This window comes from Moschus berezovskii, chromosome 7 (genome assembly GCF_049115385.1).
Source record: "Moschus berezovskii isolate FMDL1 chromosome 7, NW_MosBer_1.0, whole genome shotgun sequence".
In the NCBI taxonomy this organism is placed as follows: domain Eukaryota; kingdom Metazoa; phylum Chordata; class Mammalia; order Artiodactyla; family Moschidae; genus Moschus; species Moschus berezovskii.
In genome coordinates, this window is record NC_142466.1 from 52,916,342 (window position 1) to 52,939,593 (window position 23,252).

General features: G+C 36.2%; 1 protein-coding gene across 4 annotated transcripts in view; it reads right to left on the reverse strand.

The window, feature by feature from the left end:
* PTAR1 (protein prenyltransferase alpha subunit repeat containing 1) overlaps positions 1 to 23,252 on the reverse strand; it is a 63,534-nt gene that overhangs the window by 17,779 nt on the left and 22,503 nt on the right. For 2 of the 4 annotated variants that reach the window (XM_055428366.2, XM_055428365.2), the window contains exons 3-6: positions 21,168 to 21,234; positions 12,647 to 12,751; positions 10,398 to 10,611; positions 1,641 to 1,945 (exon numbers count right to left, since the gene is read on the reverse strand). In XM_055428366.2, coding sequence (XP_055284341.1) covers positions 1,641 to 1,945; positions 10,398 to 10,611; positions 12,647 to 12,751; positions 21,168 to 21,234 — 691 coding nt within the window. Of the gene's footprint in view, positions 1 to 1,640; positions 1,946 to 10,397; positions 10,612 to 12,646; positions 12,752 to 19,059; positions 19,116 to 21,167; positions 21,235 to 23,252 lie in introns of all 4 variants that reach the window. The other 2 variants (XM_055428368.2, XM_055428367.2) reach the window with 2 other exon arrangements.

Genomic DNA, 23,252 nt, shown 5'->3' on the forward strand with positions numbered 1-23,252 from the left:
AATTTCCAAAAATTGTGACAAAGTGGGGTCCACATCTTTGTACAAAATAAGGTAAATTACATAGATTTTAGGCTGTTATATCTCATCATTTATATTAACAATTCTAAGCCTTTAAAAGAGAGTTCATTTTCCTAGCTTATTCTGGAACAGACAAAGGAGCATATAACATACTCATCTTACAAATAAATCTTAAAGGACAGAGAAGCAGCTTAAAGGCACTGAATCAGTAGAAAACTGGTCTATATGATATATAGGTCTTCCCAACTGTCTCTTCTCCCCATTCCAAACTCCCATTAATCTTATGAACAAAGAAAGTTTCTGCTCTAACAATCTAGCTATCTTCCAAAAACAAATATAATTTTTAATATTCTGAGCCTAGCTATTAATGTGTCTAAATATGAAACAGCAACAAAAATCTAACACTAAAACATGCAAGTCAAGATCTATCACCTCTTCTAAAAATGTGGAATAAGACTGTCTTGTTTTTGAGAGAAAAAGACAAGTTTGTATTTATGAAGGTGCCAAAGAGGGGAGGATTGCCTTTCATCTTCTAATATATCTTCCAAATAAATTTGATCTGGAAAAAGGGAACAAATTTCAATTAACTTAAAAAAATACACAATTATTTTAATTGCCTACCTCTTGCCTAACACAGGCAAGTCATTTGTCTATAAGTATAATCTTATAACTTGAAGTAAAATCTGTGTATTTAATGCCAGAGATGCCTCCAACTAAATGATAATCCAAAATAAACCAATCAGGGGATTTCCATACTTGGATGTCATTTCAACATGAGAAGTACTGTCAAAGGTACTTAAAACTCAAGTTATGAGGCTGCTAATCCTCCTTCACACCTTCATAATAATCCTGAATAGTAAAATTAAACAAATATTAATAAAATATATTTTATATTACCTTAAAAAATAAAAAAATGTCGAGATTATACTCAAAATAAATTAATCTGCAGGCCATCATGGTTGGGAAGAACAGTAAAGCTTAACTATCTGTGTGTGCTCAGACATGTATGACTCTTTGTGACCCCATGGACTGTAGCCCACCAAGCTCCTCTGTTATAGAATTCTCCAGGAAAGAATACTGGAGAGGGTTTGCCATTTCCTTCTCAAGGGTGATCTTCCAGACCCAGGGATCAAACCCACGTCTCCTGCATTGGCAGGCAGATTCATTACCACAGAGTCATTTGGGAAGCCAAAGCTTAACTATTTGCAGGGTCTAATCATTGGTCTCAAGCCTGACTTCACATCAAATTTACCTGTTAGGGTTTTTTATTTTTTTAAAAGACGGCAGCACTCTATCGCAGAAATGCTAAGGATCAGGATCTCCAAAGAGGGAGTCCAGAAACGTTTTTTAGTTTGGAAGTAACACATGTTATTCTGTTGCACAGTCAAGAATGAACACCACCATCTCGAGCCATTGGCAAAGGTCTGTGCGAAGAACCTCATGCTAATGAAGACTGTGAGGGGAGGCTATGGTAATACAAACTCCTCTGACTCACACAGGCAAAGTATCACAGTCAAATTACCATATTTACCCAAGGAGGCTCGAGTCAGATGTAAGACCTTCTGTAGCTCTCATAAGGACACACAGAGTTTCATGCAGGAAATACATCTTCCTTCTCTTACCTATGACACCAAAGGGTTTCATGTCCTGGGTAGGCATCAATAAGATCAGTGCTGAATTCAACTTCTTCTTTGAGAAGATGGGGAAGATTTACCCTTGATTCCTCTGCTGAAGCCACTGCTTCTTCATCTTTTGGGAGAACTACAGTTGACTCACTTCTCAAAGGACTTTGCTCCAATACAGAACCGTCAGTCACAGTTTGGCTAATCAAAGACTTTAATAAAAATTGGCGGTAGTGAAATCCACTGTGGTCTGAAACATGCATGGATGCCCAGTGTTTAGTAGAAGATAGTTCATCAAGAAGAATCTTGTAGGAAGGAAAAAGGGAAGTGAAATGAGGAATTGCTAGGTTTTCCTTTCTCTGTTAATGCTTTGAATTTCTTTCATTCATTCCTTGTTTTGATGCCATTCCTATCAATATTTTGCACATAACATCCAACACAGTGTTGTTGCTTAATAAATACTCATGTTCCATTTCTTTAGAAAATAATAATTTAAAAAATTTTTAAATAATTTTTTAAAAAATAATATTTTTTTAATACTATAGAATTTAAGGACCTTTCTAATTGACATACACATAGAACAGCCAGATTCTAAAATAAGGAAAGACACTGGGTATTCATTTTTAATTTAATGCTTATACTGAAGGGAAAATATAAATTCAGAGGTCACTTTGATGGAAACTTTTTTTTGCATTTAATGAATCTGTACTGTATCTAACTATCTGTTCAACAATAAACTTAATATAATTATTTCTTTGGCACTATTAAGTGTCATCAGGGCAGAAACCATGTCTATTTCGTTCACTACTTAATTCTAAGAGCTTAGTACAAAAACATGATGCATGAATAACAAGAATTTTCAAGGGCTCATGACTTCCACTATTTGTCTCAAACTTATCACCAATGATAAGTGACTTTTTAAATAGGTAAGACAAAATTCATCAGTGAATTGTTTAAATCTGCAAACTAAAGAATTTTAAGTGGAGATAAAAAGAAAAGCAGCATTTATGAAAAAATAAATTATTTGGCAGTGTCTCAGACAGGTTAGCAAACAAATGAGTTTTGATCAGAAAAAGGTATATTGAGGGCCTACCACATGTGTCAGAGGATTTTCAGACCAGCTAAGGAAAAATGACATGTACTTATCAAGAGTGAACCATATAGACCACACAACACCAAAAGGCTCTTTTACCTGTTCTTCAAGGAGCTCAGGCAAATGCCTTCTCCTTAAGCAAGATCCCTCTCTACTTTTCATAGAGAAAACTAGAAGTCTTCTCTCTTCTCAGCTTCCATAGTTCTTGTGTGTTCCATTATATATATTATAGAAATTCCTGTATACCTTTTCATCCCCACTATACAAGTTTTTTAAGATACTTATTCATTTCTAATTAATGTTCCCATCACCCTACACCCTATGTATAAATGTTTAATGAATGAATGAATGAACAATTAAATAAACAAAGTGACTGGTAAAGAGGGATATGATTATTTCCAGGTAGGATGGTCAAGTTTTATCAGTGAAATGTTTTAAACATCTCCTTTAAATTATAATGAGTTAATTCACAGCCACATAAATTTATTTCAGAGGCTGTTGCTAGTGAGTCTCTGAGAAATGGAAAACAAGATTGTTTATTTGATTTAAAAGGTGGGCAAAATAAACCCACCAGATAAACTTCTACCTGCAAAACAAAAACTAATCTTAAGTTTTTTTTTTTAAGAATTATATTTTTGAAGAATTAACCTGCAGGAAATTCAGGCTATAATACAGAGGCGTTTTAATTATGGTACAGCTTCTTACTATGCATTGAAAAGAATATAAAACTTGTTTAAAATGAATTTATAATGTGAAAAACACTCAGATTATTTCTACTATATATTTTCTACATGTAAAAATTAAAAATTCATTGTAATTTTGAGGCAAGAATAGCATATATTTAAAAGGTTTTCAACAAAACTAATTCAATTCCTAAAAACTCTTTTCTGAGACTATTTAAGAGAAAAATTCACTATATTCTTTTCCCTAAGATATAAAATGCCTACTAACTAAAGAAGAAATCTTTTAACAGGAATTTCAGGGTGTTTTCTTAGTAGAATAAAAGATAGTGATTTCTTTTTTTAAAAAACAGCAACTATTTTTAAATGATCTTAAAGATACTGCAGAAAGATATGGCTTAACTGGAACGCACTGACAGAACAAATGACCTTTGTATAATTATTCTTTTCCAACATTCCACATAAAAATGAGTAAGTGAATAAATAAATTATAAGAAAACTATGGAAGCAGGGCTATGAAACAGAAGATAACAGGTTTAAAATGAAAGACTACTAGAAATGCTAGTTCTTATATACACATACACCATGAGTTCTATAAATTTTTTAAAAAACATTTGGTTTTTCTTCTGATTATACAAGATGATCATTATATAAAAATGTAATAATACAGAATATAAAGCAGCAAAAAAATCCCCACATCATTCATTATCCTACTGACCAACAATGACTACTTTTAATATTCTACCATACAACCAATCTCTCAGCTTTTTGCAATAATGCATCTGTATAATTTACTTAACACAAATTCTAGATATCTTTTATATCGAAATTTTATTTCACTTAAATTATAAATTTATTCCAATTTCATTATTATTCTACAACATAATTTTAAACTTTTGCATAATACTTCATCCTAAAGATTATCACAATTTAAACCATTCCCTCATTTTGTTTCCACTTTGCGTAAGTAACACGCCTATGTATACACACATACAAATCTATGTACATGTCTTATTTTTATTTAGGAGAAATTTCTAGAAGTACAATAATTGGAACAGTGAGAAAAACTCTGTAAAGCTCTTGATGTGTACTTCAAACTGCCCTCCCGGAGGGCTGTATAACTTATGCCCCTGTTGGAAGAAGATCTTAATGTCTGTTTCCTAAAGTCCTCACCAATACTTTAGTTTTAGCTAATTTAGTAAGTGGAAGTCAAAGTCGCTCAGTCATGTCCAACTCTTTGTGACCCCATGGATTGTACAGTCCATGGCATTCTCCAGGCCAGAATACTGGAGTGGGTAGCCGTTCCCTTCTCCAGGGTATCTTCTCAACCCAGGGATTGAATCCAGGTCTCCTGCACTGCAGGTGGATTCTTTACCGGCTGAGCCAACCAGGGAAGCCCAGTAAGTGGCAAATCATGTTTAATTTACATTTCCTTAATTATGATTAAAGCTAAATATTTTTCCTATTCACTTATCTTTGTTTCTTTTACAAACTGCCTGTTTGTCTAATTCTCTTTTATAATTTGCTCAACTTATTCTTTGTGAAAGTCATTACTGTTTTTATGGGTTTGGAAGAGCTCTTTCTATATTAAAGGTATTAAGATTCTGTGTTATAAATATTTTTCTTAATATATTACTGCAACTGATTTTTTAAATTCCTTTTTTCTTCACGTTTTTATTTCACTTAAGAGTTCAGGTTGAGATGTGAGATTAAAATCTAACCATTATTTTCTAAAAACTCAATCTTATTAGCATCACAAAATTGAACAAAGAATGCCTTCTCTAATCATGTGAAATGCCATATTTATCATCAATGACATTTGTACATACTGTGCACTGGAATTAGTTTCTAGGCTTTTATACTCTCTTTACTGTATCTATTTTTTGAGCCAGTACTACAGTTTTAATGTCTATTTCTATAAACATTTAAATATATAAACATATAGCAATATAGAGTTCCTTATTTTTCCTTTTTTTCCAACAATTTCTTAGCTATTCTTGAAGCTTTATTTATTAGGATTAATTTTCGAAGTTGAAAAAAAATTCTGATTTGTAGTATAGTCACAGAGCTGTATAGCCACTGCTGCTGCTGCCGCTAAGTCACCTCAGTCGTGCCTGACTGTGCGACCCCATGGACGGCAGCCAACCAGACTCCTCCATCCCACTGCTGTCATCTAATTCTGATACACTTCCTTTTTTCTTTTTTATTGATGTGTAATTGATTTACAATATTATATTAGTTTCAGGGGTACAACATAGTGATTCAATATTTTATAGACTATACGCCATTTAAAGTTACTATAAAATGGCTATATTTCCCTGTGCCACACAATCTATCCTTGCAGCTTATTCATTTTACACATAGTAGCTTTTACTGCCTAAATCTCCTGCTCCTATCTTGCTCCTCATCCCTTCCCTCTCCCTACTGGCAACCACTAGTTTGTTCTCTGTATCTGTGAACGTTTCTGTTAAATTCATTCGGTTACTTTATAGAGTCCACATATAAGTGATAACATACAGTATTTCTTTTTCTCTGTCTGGCTTATTTCACTACGTGTAATATCCTCTAAGGCCATCCATGTTGCTGCAAATGCCAGAATTTCATTCTTTTTTATCGCTGAGTAATATTTCATTATATATATTAATATATATACACATATATATCAATCACATTTTCTTTATCCATTCATCTGTTGATGGACACTTAGGAAGGTTTTGTAGCTTGGCTTCTGTAAATAATGCTGCTATGAATACTGGGGTGCGTGTATCTTTTCAAATTAATATTTTTGTTTTCTTCATATACATACCCAAGGGTAGAACTGCTCGATCATATGGTAGTTCTATTTTTAATTTTCTGAGGAAACTTCATACTGTTTTCATTACTGTCTGTACCAATTTACATCCTTATCAACAGTGTACAAGGGTTTCCCTTTCACTACATCTTTGCCAACACTATTATTTTTGATGATAAATATCTGGATGACAGCCATTCTGAAAGGAGTGAGATGATATCTCATTGTAGTTTTGATTTGCCTATGTCATGATTATAATTTCAAAACATTTTCATCACCTCCAAAACAACCCATATTCCTATTAGGAGTCCTCTAAATCCCCATTCCCCCCAGTCTCTGGCACCTACTAATTTGCTTTGCTTGTTGTGAATATGTCTCATAAATGGAATACTACTTCTAACAGTGTTTTCAACTGTGACTGTTTCCTTCCACCCCGCCCTGAAAATTAGATTATTTTAAAATTTACTTCAATATATGTCCACTGAAAAACACAAACATCATAGGGAACAAAAAACAGAAAATTAAAACCTCTCATAATTCTAAACCATAGTAAGTATTAAAGTAATACTAGTAAGTATTCTTTATTCTGTAACCTATTTTTTTCCTGACTAGAAAACACATGCTTATAGGAAATATAACAAAATATATCCATAATGGCACTGTGTTGTGTATAAATATCTGTTGCACACTTATAATATGCCAGGTACTATTCAAAATACATTAAATATTATTTAATACTAATAACATAAAAAATTATTAGGCCCATTTCATATTTAGTTTTATATCCTTAACTTATAATTAACATTTTTCTTTAAATAATCTTAAAAATCTAATTTCTAGTAGCAACAAAATATTCTTTGTGATGAACTGCAGTGAAATGCATTCTTTGTTATTAGACTGTTCCCAGTTTTTCACTATTATATACAGCATTTTTATATATCAAACTTCCATATTTAATATAATATCCAGTGTTTACTGATCACTTAGTATAAGCACTAGGGACAGCCACTCTATGTGGATTCTCCCACTTAATTTACATCACCTGAGGAGGTAGAAATTGTTATCATCCCCAATTTATGGATGAGAAAACTGAGGTTAGAGAGGTTAAGAACCCTTTTTAAGGCCACAGAGCAAATTGCTGGTAGAGTTAGCATTCATATCATGCTTGTATGACCACTAAGTGGAGCCTTTAATCACTATATCATACTGCATCTCCCATTTCTTCTTTAGGATGAATGCCTAGAAGCAGAATTGCTACATTAGAGAAAAAACACATTTTAAAGTCTGGTAAATGCTGCCATGTTGCCCTTAGGTAAGATTTTTGTCAGTTTCTATAATGCTTGTCTTTAAACCCTTCCTTTGTGGTTCAGCTGTAAAAAATCTGCCTGCAATGTAGGAGACCTGGGTTCGATCCCTGGGTTGGGGAGATCTACTGGAGAAGGAAAAGGCTACCCATTCCAGTATTCTGGCCTAGAGAATTACATGGACTGTAGAGTCCATGGGGTCGCAAAGAGTCAGACACAACTGAGAGACTTTCACTTTCACTTTATACCCTTACCAAGCTAAATATGAGCACTTTAAAAAATCATTTTCAATTTTCTAAGTAAAAAAATGCCACCCATTTTATATGTATTTTTAAGTTGCTCTAGACAACTAATACTTTTGTGATTACTTCCTCTAACAAAGTACTGTAGGACATGATCTCCCTGTTATTCAATTGCTCAGTCGTGTCTGACTCTCTGTGACCCCATGGACCGCAGCACACCAGGTTTCCCTGTCCTTCACCATCTCCCGGAGCTTACTCAAACTCATGTTCATTGAGACAGTGATGCCATCCAACTATCATCCTCTGTCGTTCCTTCTCCTCCTGCCTTCAATCTTTCCCCACATCAGGGTCTTTCCCCATCATCATGATCTCCTAGCTGGGCCCAATAGCTTATAAGAAAAGAAAGTGGATTTTGTAAATTCAGCACCCTTCACTGAGAGTGAGACACAGTGGCAGTGATGATAGGAAAAATGCCAAGACCCCCAAGGGCAGAGGAGGGCAGGCTGACAACATGTAAGCCTAGCAGTGGACCAGGGCAGATGAGTTCATACATGACATGTGAGCCGTCATCTTTAACAACAGATGGTCTCAAGGAACCAAGAATTTCACCCTGGCCCTGTGTTTCTGATTTACGGACTGTTACTTTAAAAGGTCCACGTCAAGGCAAGAAAGTTTCCAAAGAGCTCTCAGCTCACCTGGACTCTGCCTTCCTTTATCCACAACCTTACCCTTCCCTCTCCCTACTTCCCACAGGACACCAAGTTGTGTAGCTGAGATGACTGACTTTAAAGCACTCCATATCCCCTATACCCACCAGGTAACTTGTATTCACTGCTTCAGGCCCCTGAGAATGTAGCATCGCTCCCTCTGGCAGCTATTGTCAATGAGCCCAGTCAGGATGAGGAGACATTTCTGTGCTCCTGCTGTGTCTGGAAATTCCCTCAGTTTCTGCAAGTGTCACCCTGCTTTGTAACTGTCAGTATCTGTTTCAACTAGATTTTTCAATTTGTTGATAGTAAGCCTTTTGTCTTTATGCCATATCCAATATACAGGACAGTGTCTAGTAACGATAAAGTTTCACTACTTTTTTCATGAACAAATTGCACTGAGTTGACCTAGCAAGCTGGCAGTCAAGTTTCACCTAAGTTTTTTATCTATGGGGAGCAGAGAAAGGAACTAAAATTCTGTGAGCCTCTACTAGGTGCCCAGTACTTTATGTACATTCCGTTCCGTTCCGTCGCTCAGTCGTGTCCGACTCTATGCGACCCCGTGGACTGTAGCCTACCAGGCTTCTCCATCCATGGGATTCTCCAGGCAAGAATACTGGAGTGGGTTACCGTTTCCTTCTCCAGGGGATCTTCCCGACCAGGGATCGAACCCGGGTCTCCCACATTGGAGGCAGAAGCTTTTAACCTCTGAGCCACCAGGGAAGCCCTTATATACATTAACACACGTAATTTTCACAATAATCCACTGAGGCAGGCAGCAGAGCCCCTAGATGAAAACATTAAAGCCTTACTTTACACAAAGAGCTAACGGCCAGAATCTGAACCGGGTTAATGTGATTCTGTTGTTTGTCTTTCCATTCCATTAGGTGGCCACCCCTCCTGAAATGCAAAGCCATGTCAGCTGCAAAGAATGCCTTCTCTTTCAGAACTGTTGGCTTAAAATCCCTCAGAAGTGAAAGCTCTCCTATTTATTCTGGAGGAGTCTCTGGCTAGCACACAGAGAGAGGAGAGGGGACCTGAAAGGAGATACAAGAAGGGGTGGGAAGCAAAAATGGAGAATGCATCCCCATTAATCTGAAAGCACCATGTGAGACATTCTGACCCCTTTAAACTGTCTTAAGCCTGGGAAGCTTTTGGAAGAGTACTCTAGATTCTAAAGCACTGATACCATAAGAAGTGAAGAAAAAATAGAGAAGCTGTGGTATGTAAGAAGGAGTACAAGGATACTGGCTCTCATTCTGATGAATAATAAATGATACAACTGTGGCTAAGTTCAAGCCATTAAAATTCTCTGGAAACTTCCATCTCCTCATTTCTAAACTAAAAGGATTAGGCAGTGACAGTTCCCAACCTGGTTCTGCATCCAGATAACCCCCTGAGCCTGTGAAAAATACTGATCTTTAAATCCTATCCTCATTTCAATTCAGTAGATGTGGGGTAGGATGTAAGAATTGTCAGGTAATTTACAGACTTGGCCAAGGGTGGGAACACCTGAGTGAGATCTTCTGCTCCCTCCCCAGAAGAGACCCTGAAAAGGCAGCCAGCTGATCTAGCACATTAAGTCACATAACAAAAGGCTACCAAGAAAGAACAATTTCAATTGTATAAAGTTTAATAATCTCTTCCTGTTTCAGGGCAGAACGAGTTATACTCAGTCTTCCTTACTGCTTAAATCTTCTTTGTTCTACCAGTACACTAGCCTTAAAGAGTGCCAAAGCTGCGTGGGTGAGGAATGCAAACTTTTTTTAAATTGCCAGTTTCCCTGGAGGTATCGGTTGTTGCAATCCTCTCTGGGCTACTGGGCCATTAGTTCCTCTACTTCTCTCTTTAAAAGCTCCTCTGAGAAGGAACTACTGCATACTACCAGATGATTTAATGGCAGACAGAAGTGTGCCTAGGGACACAAAATAACACCCTACCTTGGTGTCTAGCTTAGCCAGGTGCTGTAAAACCCAGATGCGATGAGACCAGGCATTATAGTTGCTTGGGTATCTCCCTGCTGCTTCACCACAGACCTCCATCTCTTCTCGTATTAGTTGCTGTGTTCTTTCTGCAGGAATTATTCCCAAGTTTCCTTTGGTCATAAAGGAAGGCAAGGAGGTTTCCTGAATTAGCTGTTGTAGCACCCATCGCCTGTTAAGGTAACATGTGGGCAAGAAATGAGTAAAGAAAATAAACCAGAGAGGAAAACAACCAGGGTTCTCTTTGTTCTCAATTTAATTTCTGTTCATAGACAATGCAAAGTAATGCCTAGTATTCAAGAGTTTTTTTTTGTGTGGGGGAGAGCTGTTTTTAATGATAATAATTTTAGCACCAGGGATGTAGGCGGGTGGGGGAGGGCGGTGGTGAGGATAAAGGACAAAGATTATAGAAAGAGCGTTCTAAAAAATGTTAACATCTGTCAAAAAGAGAATGTCATCAATTTGGAAATGACAACTTCATTTGGCCAGGAAATGGAAAGGCAACAGGAATGCTTGTGTGTGTGTGTCTGATTGGTGGTACTGTGTGTATGGGAAGGGGTGATTATTAATTAATGGCTGGTAAATACTCAAAAGAAGCACAGTTCATTTTTAATTATATGTGCATGCCTCACCCTTTGTGTGTTTGCAAAGAAGAAGCTGCATTAAGATTTTATGAAGCAAAATTTCTATATTATAGCATAGAATCTGGGAGGAAAAAATCAATATAATTAGTGAAACCATCAGGGAGGTTTTAAAATGTCTTCATCTATAATTTTCCCCTTATCTATTTAAGATTTTTATTAGCATACATTTAAATGAAAAGCACTCAAAAGTGCCTCTAGCCACTTACTGTCTTTAGTTTTTACAAATATTTTCTCATAAGAAAGCATTCTTTATAGATTAAAAATTTTCAAGCCAGGATACAGGAAATTGAGTAACAAAATTCATTTTTGTCATTTTCAAATGTTATTTTTAACAACCAAACCTTGCTTTATAAAATATTAGACAAGTCAATAAATCAATGGATGCATCTATGTTAATAATAACTCCCTTCCTCTACCATCACCCCTTTCCAAGTCTCCATACACATAATCATACACCTCTCTGTAGTCTGCTATCCCAATTTCTAACAGGGAGAAAGTACAATCAATTGTATCATTTGGAAGCAGCTGCTCTGCAATCTAGCCAAAGGCAAGGTTAATGTTAAGATACCTTAAACTGAAGATCCTATAAATGCTCAGGATTTAAGAAAAGTTAAAAGTGGTTTAATAAACTCAGAACAGATTTCTTCAGGGAATCTCCCCATTGACCCCAACCAGTAAGCCCAGACCATCTCATTTTAGTCAAAGATGTTATATGGGATCCAAGAGTAAAATGCTTCCAGATAGCCAGGATTTTGAAAAGAGTTCTTACATGCACTTTGATTATCTGCCTCAGCTTTTAACCTAAAAATATTCTTTGCATTTATGGTCTTAGCAACTTTAATTCAGTCTACACCCCATTCACCTCAGTTGCCTTTATTTGGTTAATTTTAATAAACATAACAACCACCACCACCGTTTTTACCAGAAACACACCTGACTGAATTAAATCCAAGTTTAATTAAAACTCAAGTTGCTCATTATAGTTGAATATCTAAGTGCAATTTCCATAACTGCTTCAGATAGTTAGTAATAACATAAAATTTACTGAGTATTTAACATATGCAAGCACTGTGCTTGTGTTTACATGCATTACCTCAAGTAAAACTCAACCACTAACTCTGAGATAGATGTAATTATTACTCTCATTTTATAAATGATAAAACCAAAGCTTGAAGAGATTAAATAATCTCTGAAAGTGAAGTCACTCAGTCGTGTCTGACTCTTTGTGACTCATGGACTGTAGCCTACCAGGCTCCTCCGTCCGTGGGATTCTCCAGGCAAGAGTACTGGAGTGGGTTGCCATTTCCTTCTCCAGGAGATCTTCCCAACCCAGGGATCGAACCTGGGTCTCCCGCATTGCAGGCGGATGCTTTACCATCTGAGCCACCAGGGAAGCTCCCTAGATATCACCCAAGTAGAAAAAGTGATGGCATCTAGGCTTGAATGTAGATATAATTTGACTTCAGAATTCAGTAATCAGTATATGACCTGATTCATATTCTGTGTTTTTTTTCCTCCAGCCATTCTAAGCCCTAAGAATTCTGTGATGTAAATTAACCACACCTGTGAATCCATGTTTCTGGACTCTTCGGAAACTTAGTTAAGGCCAGTTTTCCCAGATGTAAGTCCTTAATTGGATTTAAAGTACCTGAGAGGATCAGCTCTTTTCTGTAAAAGAAAAATAAAAAGAACTATTACTCTATCTTTCTACACAAACAAACTGCATGACTATTAATATAACCTCACTGTGAAGCAAATTTCCAAGAATTAAAAAAATAAAACTCTCTTAAATGTTACACACAGTAATCAAGAATGTATTCTCATAATCTTGAAATAAACTAAAAAACAGAAATGGAAGTTCTTAAATCAGCAGTGGAACTTTAGTTGTGTATTTGGTAGAGGGCAAAGGAGTTTTCTGGCTTGTATCATTTCCAAAATTTATAAGGCCTGACATCAGTATATATAGGGCAGATTCAATACTAATCAAGAATTATTCTAGTTTCCTAAGTAGGACTTGACATGGTCTAGTTCATTACCAAAAACCACACATAAAACAACAAACACACTGGATTGAGATGTAAGGGAAAAAAAATCATTCATTCAATAGCCATCCTAACAAACTTAGTTTATTTTTGAATTTTTCCCTTCTACCTTTCCTCATATGCATCTATATTTTAACATGTAATTTTATATTCTGCTCTTATATACTGAGAATTATTTCCACAGTTCTTTATAATCTTTAAACATTTTAAATGGTCACATAGCTTTTGTTCAGTAGCTATCCAATAATTTAACAACCCTTTCCCCTATAATTAGACAGTTCAGGTTGCTTTCAAGTTTTTACTATTCTAAAGGCATTCTGAAACAAAAACCTCTGTGCTTATAAATTCATTTGTACTACCACTTAGGATGAGTTTCCAAAAGACATTACCAGGAGAAATGCTTGAATGGCTCCTGACACACTAGACCATTCCTTTTTGAAATAAAAAGGAAAGTAAAAGGAATATGAACTTTTTGTTATTTTAAAACTGTTCAAAGCTTCAGTGCAATTATAAAGTATGTCATGCAAGAGAGCTTCACCTATTTCTCAGGTTAATATAAGTTTAGATTGAATTTCTCAGGTAAGTTTTTGATAATAAGCTCTGATATCACTGATTACACTCTGATCTTTCAGTTTACCTATTGTTTTATAATTAAATTAGGTCATTTGCTTAAAATAGTTTGAAGTGATACCAAGATTTATGGCTACTTTAAAAAAAGATTTATGATTTATTGACTATTTTTCTTTCAATGTACAGGAAATCTATGTCATCAAAGGAATATTTATCGCAACAGCCAGTTACTTTTATAGTTCTAGATAGATCCTTTTTCTTTTGAAATTTGTAATGTTTTGCTCAAAGGCAAAATACTACTCTATGTAACTTAAACTCTTCAATATTTTTTGGTGCACTGTTTCTCAAAATAATGTCCCTAACTGCAGTATCATCATCATTTGGAACTTAAGCCTCACCCCAGGCACACTGAATCAAAAAGTCCAGTGGGGCAAAGCAATGCTCCAGGGCACACTAGAGTTTAAAAACCACTGCTGCTGCTGCTGCTAAGTCATTACTGTAGACAATTTACTATATTAAGTCAAATTTCCATTTTCTAAATTTAAACCTCTCCTTACGCACAACTGCCTACCTATATTCCCATATATGTCTACGTGTGTTTGTGTTAGTCACTCAATCATGTCTGACTCTGCGACTCCATGGAATTCTCCAGGCAAGAATACTGCAGTGGGTAGCCATTCCCTTCTCCAGAGGGTCTTCCCAACCAAGGGATTGAACCTGGGTCTCCTGTATTGCAGACAGATTCTTTACATCTGAGTTACCACCAGGGAAGCCCATATATATCTATACATAAGAGGAAATAAAATTTTCTTCAAAAAAGAGGAAGTTACCCTACAACTGAATTTTTATAGTTTCTTAGGTAAGGGCCATCTCTCCATCTCTTTATTTTGAACAACAAAGTTATACTTGTAAAGATATCTTAGTCTGAAACAACCTCAATCAATGGTATAGATGGATGCTTAAAAAGACTGCCTGGTAGAATCATTAAAAAAGGAAGCAAAATTTTACCATCAATTTAAGAAATATTCCTAGGAGAAGGACTGAACATTGTAGGTGCTGCACTGTTATAAAAACATTTTTAAAAGATCACATTAAAAAGAAATATTGTAATTGATTTAAGTTAACCTAGAGATCCAACAAAAAACACCTACTTTAATGTATTCAAGTAGGAATATGGCTTGAGATAAAATTTCCAGTCACATGTGAATTTGTAAAGTGCTGTATCTGGAACAACTTAAATGTAAATAAACACAATATGCTCTGGAAAACTGTGCTGTGTTGTGCTTAGTCGCTCAGTCGTGTCCAACTCTTTGCGACCCCATGGACAGTAGCCCCCCAGGCTCTTCTGTCTGTGGGGATTCTCCAGGCAAGAGTACTGGAGGAGTGTGTTGCCGGGCCCTCCTCCAGGGGATCTTCCCAACCCAGGGATCAAACCCAGGTCTCCTACATTGCAGGTGGATTCTTTACCATCTGAGCCACCAGGGAAGTCCAGAAAACTGTGCTAGATAACTCACAAAAATTGTTCTCGTGATGACAAAGTCACTGATGTTAATAAGCCATGTGAGAAGCTTGAATTAAACTGTCTAATGAGATATGTAAACATGAAAATGAAGAGTTTATAAATTAAAATATTTCATGTTAACATGATCAGTTCAGTTCAGTTCAGTCACTCAGTCGTGTCCGACTCTCCGCGACCCCATGAATCACAGCACGCCAGGCCTCCCTGTCCATCACCAACTCCCGGAGTACACTCAAACTCATGTCCACAGAGTCGGTGATGCCATCCAACCATCTCATTCTCCGTCGTCCCCTTCTCCTCCCGCCCCCAACCTTTCCCAGCATCAGAGTCTTTTCCAGTGAGTCAACTCGTCGCATGAGGTGGCCAAAGTATTGCAGTTTCAGCCTTAGCATCAGTCCTTCCAATGAACACCCAGGATTGATCTCCTTTAGAATGGGCTGGTTGGATCTCCCTGCGGTACAAGGGACTCTCAAGAGTCTTCTCCAACAGGTCAAAAGCATCAATTCTTCGGCTATCAGCTTTCTTCACAGTCCAACTCTCACATCCATACATGACCACGGGAAAAACCATTGCCTTGACTAGATGGACCTTTGTTGGCAAAGTAATGTCTCTGCTTTTTAATATATTATCAAGGTTGATCATAACTTTCCTTCCAAGGAGTAAGCGTCTTTTAATTTCCTGGCTGCAATCAGCATCTGCAGTGATTTTGGAGCCCAAAAAATAAAGTCTGACACTGTTTCCACTGTTTTTCCATCTATTTCCCATGAAGTGATGGGACCAGATGCCATGATCTTAGTTTTCTGAATGTTGAGCTTCAAGCCAACCTTTTCACTCTCCTCTTTCACTTTCATCAAGAGGCTTTTGAGTTCCTCTTCACTTTCTGTCATAAGGGTAGTGTCATCTGCATATCTGAGATTATTGACACTTCTCCCAGCAATCTTGATTCCAGCCTGTGCTTCTTCCAGCCCAGCGTTCCTCATGATGTACTCTGCATATAAGTTAAATAAGCAAGGTGACAATATACAGCCTTGACGTACTCCTTTTCCTATTTGGAACCAGTCTGTTGTTCCATGGACAGTTCTGACTGTTGCTTCCTGACCTGCATACAGGTTTCTCAAGAGGCAGGTCAGGTGGTCTGGTATTCCCATCTCTTTCAGAATTTTCCACAGTTAACATGATAAAGGTGTGTAACTGAAAAATTAAATATCCTAAGAAGTTAGTTATTTCATGTACTTACACCTTAAAGTTTACAACTTGTTATTAGCATATTTTGCAAAGTTTATCTTATTTTATAAAGTTTTTATATTTTCTCTCCCTTCTCAAACTATTAGGGGTTCTCTCTGCTGTCACTCTAATCAAAATTTGTAGGAAACCAGGGGCCATATGTATTATGTCCATGGCTAAATCTCCACTGGTTAGCCCAGTACTTGGTATACAGTAAATATCGACTAAACATGTCACCTTTTTTTCACTCTGTCTTAAGTTATTGTGTGAAATAACAATGATGATAATAATAAAAGTCATCCTCATAAAAACCACCACTTATTGAACACTTCTCCTGAATCAGGCACAGTTTTAAGTGATTTACATATATTTTCTACTTTAATTCTCACAAAAATCTCGTATTATGATGAATAATATGAAATTGCCAACTTCAGTTTTTCTAAAAAATAAACCTTTTGTTTAGAATTGCTTTAAATTTAGAGAGAGGTTTTTAAGAATGATGAAGAGAATTTCTGTATGTCCTGTACCCAGTTTCTATTATTAACATTTTATATTATGGTACAACTGTCACAACTGATGGACCATTACTTAAAGATTAGTATTGGAAGTCCATACTTTAATCAGAGTTGCTTCATTTTTACCAAATGTCCTTTTTTTTATTCCAGGGTCCCATTAGGATATCACATTATATTTGGTTGTTATATCTCTGTAGGCTCCTCTTGGTCGCTTAAATACACCTTGTTTTTGATGGCTTTGACAATTTTGAAGAATACTGATCATGTATTTTACATATTTTTTTCAGGGTTAGACTATGGTTATGGGTTTTGAGGGGACCTAAAACAGAGGTAAAGTGCTATCTTCATCATATTGTATCAGGGGTATGTAATATCAGCATGACTTGTCACTGTTGATGTTGATCTTGAATATCTGGCTTAGGTAGTATATGCTAGATTTTTCCACTCTACTTTTTTGGAAAAGGTTACATTTTAAGGAGTAGGGAGATATCTCCATTTCCTTGAGGGAAGTTATCTAGATAAATTATTTGGACTTCTTCAGTACTGAAGAGTTGTATATTGTCTCTGTTTACTCAAGCATTTACTTATATCAGCATGGACTTATGGATATTGATTTTATACTTTGTAATAATCCATTATTATATTTTTATTGCTCAAATTATTTTGGCTTTGGCCAGCGAAAGCACTGCCTTATTTTCTGGCTCTCTTGAGATGTTTCAGATTCATCTGGTACATTTCCTGTCCTGGTCCTAGAATCAGTCAGTCCTCTAAGAAGCCCAGTTCATTTTATTAGAGAATAGTGTTAGAAACCAGGATCTGGACATTTGGACTTAATCATTTCTGACCTACAAAAAGCATGATTTCATATGATGCAGCCCAAAGTTACCTCAGTTTTACAGATAAGGAAACTGAAGCTGGGGGAGATTCAGTAACCTGCTCAAGATCTCCAAGTTCCAAGTGTCTGAATAAAACATCAAATCTGCACAAAGCTACCAATTTAAATAGGCTGAGGAACGACTGAATCATTGGAGCTTGGACACCAGCTCTTCTGCTCAAGGATGTTTTGCTTACTCTATGTTCATAGACTGAAGGAAAAATAGGACATTATTATGAAGTCAACCTCTTTCCTCAATTAATTCACCAATTTCAAAGCATAATCAAAGCGAAAAAAAAAAAAAGGTGCTAGTCATTTTTTTCCAGCACCAGCCAGATTTTTAAACTATATGCATCATATACTGTAATTACAGATCAGCTCAAAAACTTATTCTTGCCTGTATTTTTTCCCTAAGACTACAACTACTGATGTGATATACAATCTTTTCAGTTCAGTTCAGTTCAGTCACTCAGTTGTGTCCGACTCTTTGCGACCCCATGAATCACAGCACGCCAGGCCTCCCTGTCCGTCACTAACTCCCGGAGTTCACTCAAACTCATGTCCATCGAGTCGGTGATGCCATCCAGCCATCTCATTCTCTGTTGTCCCCTTCTCCTCCTGCCCCCAATCCCTCCCAGCATCAGAGTCTTTTCCAGTGAGTCAACTCATCGCATGAGGTGGCCAAAGTATTGGAGTTTCAGCTTTAGCATCAGTCCTACCAATGAACACCCAGGATTGGTCTCCGTTACAATGGACTGGTTGGATCTCCTTGCAGTCCAAGGGGCTCTCAAGAGTCTTCTCCAGCACCACGGTTCAAAAGCATCAATTCTTCAGCGATCAGCTTTCTTCACAGTCCAACTCTCCCATCCATACTTGACCACTGGAAAAACCATAGCCGTGACTAGATGGACCTTTGTTGGCAAAGTAATGTCTCTGCTTTTTAATATGCTATCTAGGTTGGTCATAACTTTCCTTCCAAGGAGTAAGTGTCTTTTAATTTCATGGCTGCAATCAGCATCCACAGTGATTTTGGAGCCCAAAATGATACTTCCACTTCTCTATTACAATCATTCTTTTTCACTGAATTTAATTATTTTCAGTGCCAAGTCTGCAAACTGATTATCTGTTATATACCAGGCACTGGAGTATTAGATGCTAGGAAATTTAAAAAAAAAAAAAAGAAGACATCATCTCTACCCTTAAGAAAACTCTCAGTTTTAAGTTTATAGTACCTTCCTAAAAGTCTCCTTTGTTGATTCTTCCTCATCTCGCAAACTCTAGAACAGGGCTGTCCAACAGAAATATAATGTAAGTCATACATGTGAGCCATATATGTGATTTAAATTTTTCTAACAGCTACATTAAAAACAAGTATAAAGTAAAATTTTATTTTATCAATACATTTAAAATATAATTTCAACATGTAATCAATATAAAATTATTAATAAGAAAGATATTTTACTTTGGGGGGTTACTTAGTCTTCAAAATCTGATGTGTAGTTTACACTTACAGCACTTCTCAATGGAGACTAGTCATATCTCAAAGGCTCAATAGCCAGATGTAGCTAGAGGCTACTACACTGAAATGTGCTACTCCAGAAACCTGTAGTGTCCTAGTGTTTAGTCTTTGGACTGGTTCTTTTCGAATATCTATACCCATTACTGGTATCTCAAACAATCTCAAGGCTTTAACTATGATACATTTTCCAGTGATTACCAAATTATATCTGGCCTATAACTCTCACCTGAAATTTACAGTCACACACAGCTACTTGTACAGAAACCTCACGTGTCCCAAACTGAACTCTTGACTCCCAACCAGCACATACCCCTCTGCTCTTCTCCCAAACATCTCCATTCCAGTAAATAGCAACTTCAACCTTTCAGTTGCTCAGGCCAAAAACCAGAGTCAAGATTGACCCTCTTCATTCTCTCACATTAAATGTATCATCTGTGTCTAGGACCTAGCATATAATAGTTAATCAATATATATTTGATGAACAAATGTTGTCAAGTACTGTGTGGATTAAATGAGATAACATATAAAGTTGTAACATGGGCCCTGGAATAGAGTAGCCACTCATAAACATTTAGTCTACTCCCTAACTACTTGGAGTTTCCCAGAAAAGAAAATGAGAATTCTAAAATTTGTAAATTTTTAAAACCTTCTAACACGTTCGGGGCTTCCCTGGTGGCTCAGAGGTTAAAGCATCTGCCTCCAATGTGGGAGACCCAGGTTCGATCCCTGGGTCGGGAAGATCCCCGGGAGAAGGAAATGGTAACCCACTCCAGTATTCTTGCCTGGAGAATGCCATGGACGGAGAAGCCTGGTAGGCTACAGTCCATGGGGTCGCAAAGACTCGGACACGAATGAGCGACGGAACGGAACGGAACACGTTCCATCCTTGATTACTCTTTAAATATCTGATTACTAATTAGTCAAAAGAAAATTAAAAAAAAAACAAGAGGTTACCTAAATTTAATAAAACCAGCTACAAATATAAAATTCAGTAGGTATTATAAAACACTAACTTGGAATTAAAATTCACAGAAAATTAAAGCCTTCTTTAAGTAATCTTTAAAGATAAAGAAGAGCTATAATCTACGGCTCTTTCCTACAAGAAAATTTTAAATGAATTCACAATGTTCAACAGGACTTTATTTTTATTTATCTATAATTTGTACCTTGCTTTCCTGTAAGCAAACTTGTGTTAGTCTAAAGAACCACCAATTTTTAAAAACCATACACACTGTTTAACTGTTTAAACACAGTTTAAAATTTTAAAAAATAAAGCTGGTCTGATTTTTAATATTTCTATACTGTATTCTGTGTTTAAAGCTATAACAATCAGAATTAAAGAACCTAAGACACTCATAAAATGTGGTCCCTCTCCAAAATGCTGAGTGGAGAGATGTCAAATGATCTGCCCACAGAGGGCACAATGTGACTAAGCTAACAGTTTGGAACCTTTAAAGCTTACCTTTACACATTCCATTGCACTGCTGTGCTTCTCAAATACACTAATCAACAATTTATAATCCAAACAATTATACTGATTCCCTCTACCCCCACTAAAAAAAAGGAAGTTAAAAGCATGTATCAAATGGTATACTGGAATTCAACATGAAGATTTATATTGAGGGAGAATAGACATAAACATGCAAAAAGGAGCAAAGTGTGTATTAGAATTGTCACGGAGATATTATAAAGAAGAAATAAGTGTAAGATGCCAGGAATACATGATTTATATTTCACTTTTCAAAAAGCTAACAATTCACGGTCTTATATGTCTTCAGAAATTTCAACAATTTCATTTTATCACTGATGAGAATGACGTACCTTACGTTCCACGCAGTGGTAAAGTCTGGATTTAGAAGTAGCAGGGTGCATGTGACATCTATCAATTCTAAAATAAAGAGAAGTCATATTAAAAACAAATAGTCCTATCCTTGAAGATGTGGCTTCTCTTTCTTTCAAAGTCCTCTTTATTTTATATACATGTATATGTCTCACATTAGACTTATATTTCATGTCACAGTAATTTTAATGATAACCTTTTTCTGAGCTGTCAGAGATATGAAGATTATCCTCAGGTACAAAGATATGAAGATTTTCTTCTACTTATAATAAGTGTAACTTTTTAAAAGTTAACAGTGAAACAACTTTACAATATGTCTACAAAGAATAGTCAAACTAACCTATTCATTCTGTTAGTAGTTTTGGGCACAAAAAAAACAATTTCTATACCACTATTCATTTAATTTCACAAATATTTCAAGAATTAACTCTGTGAAAATTTTAAAAAGGGAAAAAGAATCACATATAATTCAACTTCGTTAACAGTTCATTTGCATTCCCCTGCAAAATTATTCTTTTTTACACAATATTTTTACATAGTTATAGCAATGATAAATTCACAATTTGTTCTACATTCTTCACTCAACATTATTACTTACACATTCTCCTATATTGCTACAGTATACATTTTTAACTGCATAACAATTCTTTTATCATTTATCTTATTCTTTAAACTGTTTCCTGTTTTCTTTTTACTTTTATAGATAGTATTACCACAAACATTTTAAGCACACTTTTGTCTCAGAGATTCGTTTCTTTGGATATATTTCCAGGAGTAGAAATGCTATGTCGAACAATATAAATATCAATATGGCTCCTAGTATGCATTTCCAAATTGTCCTCCAAATGAACTATATGTATCTATATCGCCAAGATTAACATTAGTATACCTGTGTCCCTATGACTCTGATTTATACAATTATATTTTTAAAAAATGAATGTGGCAGGTAAAAAAAACTATACTTTTTGTTTTAATCTAATCTTTAATTATAATTATTAATATGAACATCTTTTCATTTTGTTTACTATTTTCTATTTTCATTGTATAAATAGTCTACTCATGTTCATTATGTATCTATCATGATCTTAAATAACCTTCATAAGCTCAATGAAACTAAGCCATGCAGTGTGGGGCCACCGAAGACGGGTGGGTCATGGTGGAGAGGTCTGACAGAATGTGGTCCACGGGAGAAGGGAATGGCAAACCACTTCAGTATACTTGCCTTCAGAACCCCATGAACAGTATCAAAAGACAAAATGATAGGATATTGAATAAGGAATTCCCCAGGTCGGTAGGTGCCCAGTATGCTACTGGAGATCAGTGGAGAAATAAATCCAGGAAGAATGATGGGATGGAGACAAAGCAAAACCAATACCCAGTTGTGGATGTGACTGGTGATAGAACCAAGGTCCGTTGCTGTAAAGAGCAACACTGCATAGGAACCTGGAATGTCAGGTCCGTGAATCAAGGCAAATTGGAAGTGGTCAAACAGGAGATGACAAGAGTGAACATATACATTCTAGGAATCAGTGAACTAAAATGGACTGGAATGGGTGAATTTAACTCAGATGACCATTATATCTACTACTGTGGGCAGGAATCCCTTAGAAGAAATGGAGTAGCATCATGGTCAACAAAAGAGTCCGAAATGCAGTACTTGGATGCAATCTTAAAAAAGACAGAATGATCTCTGTTCGTTTCCAAGGCAAACCATTCAATATTACAGTAATCCAAACCTATGCCCCAACCAGTAATGCTGAAGAAACCGAAACTGAACGGTTCTATGAAGACCTACAAGACCTTTTAGAACTAACACCCAAAAAAGATGTCCTTTTCATTATAGGGGACTGGAATGCAAAAGTAGGAAGTCAAGAAACACCTGGAATAACAGGCAAATTTGGCCTTGGAACACGGAATGAAGCAGGGCAAAGGTTAATAGAGTTTTGCCAAGAGAACGCATTGGTCATAGCAAACACCCTCTTTCAAACACAAGAGAAGACTCTACACATGGACATCACCATGGTCAACACCGAAATCAGACTGATTATATTCTTTGCAGCCAAAGA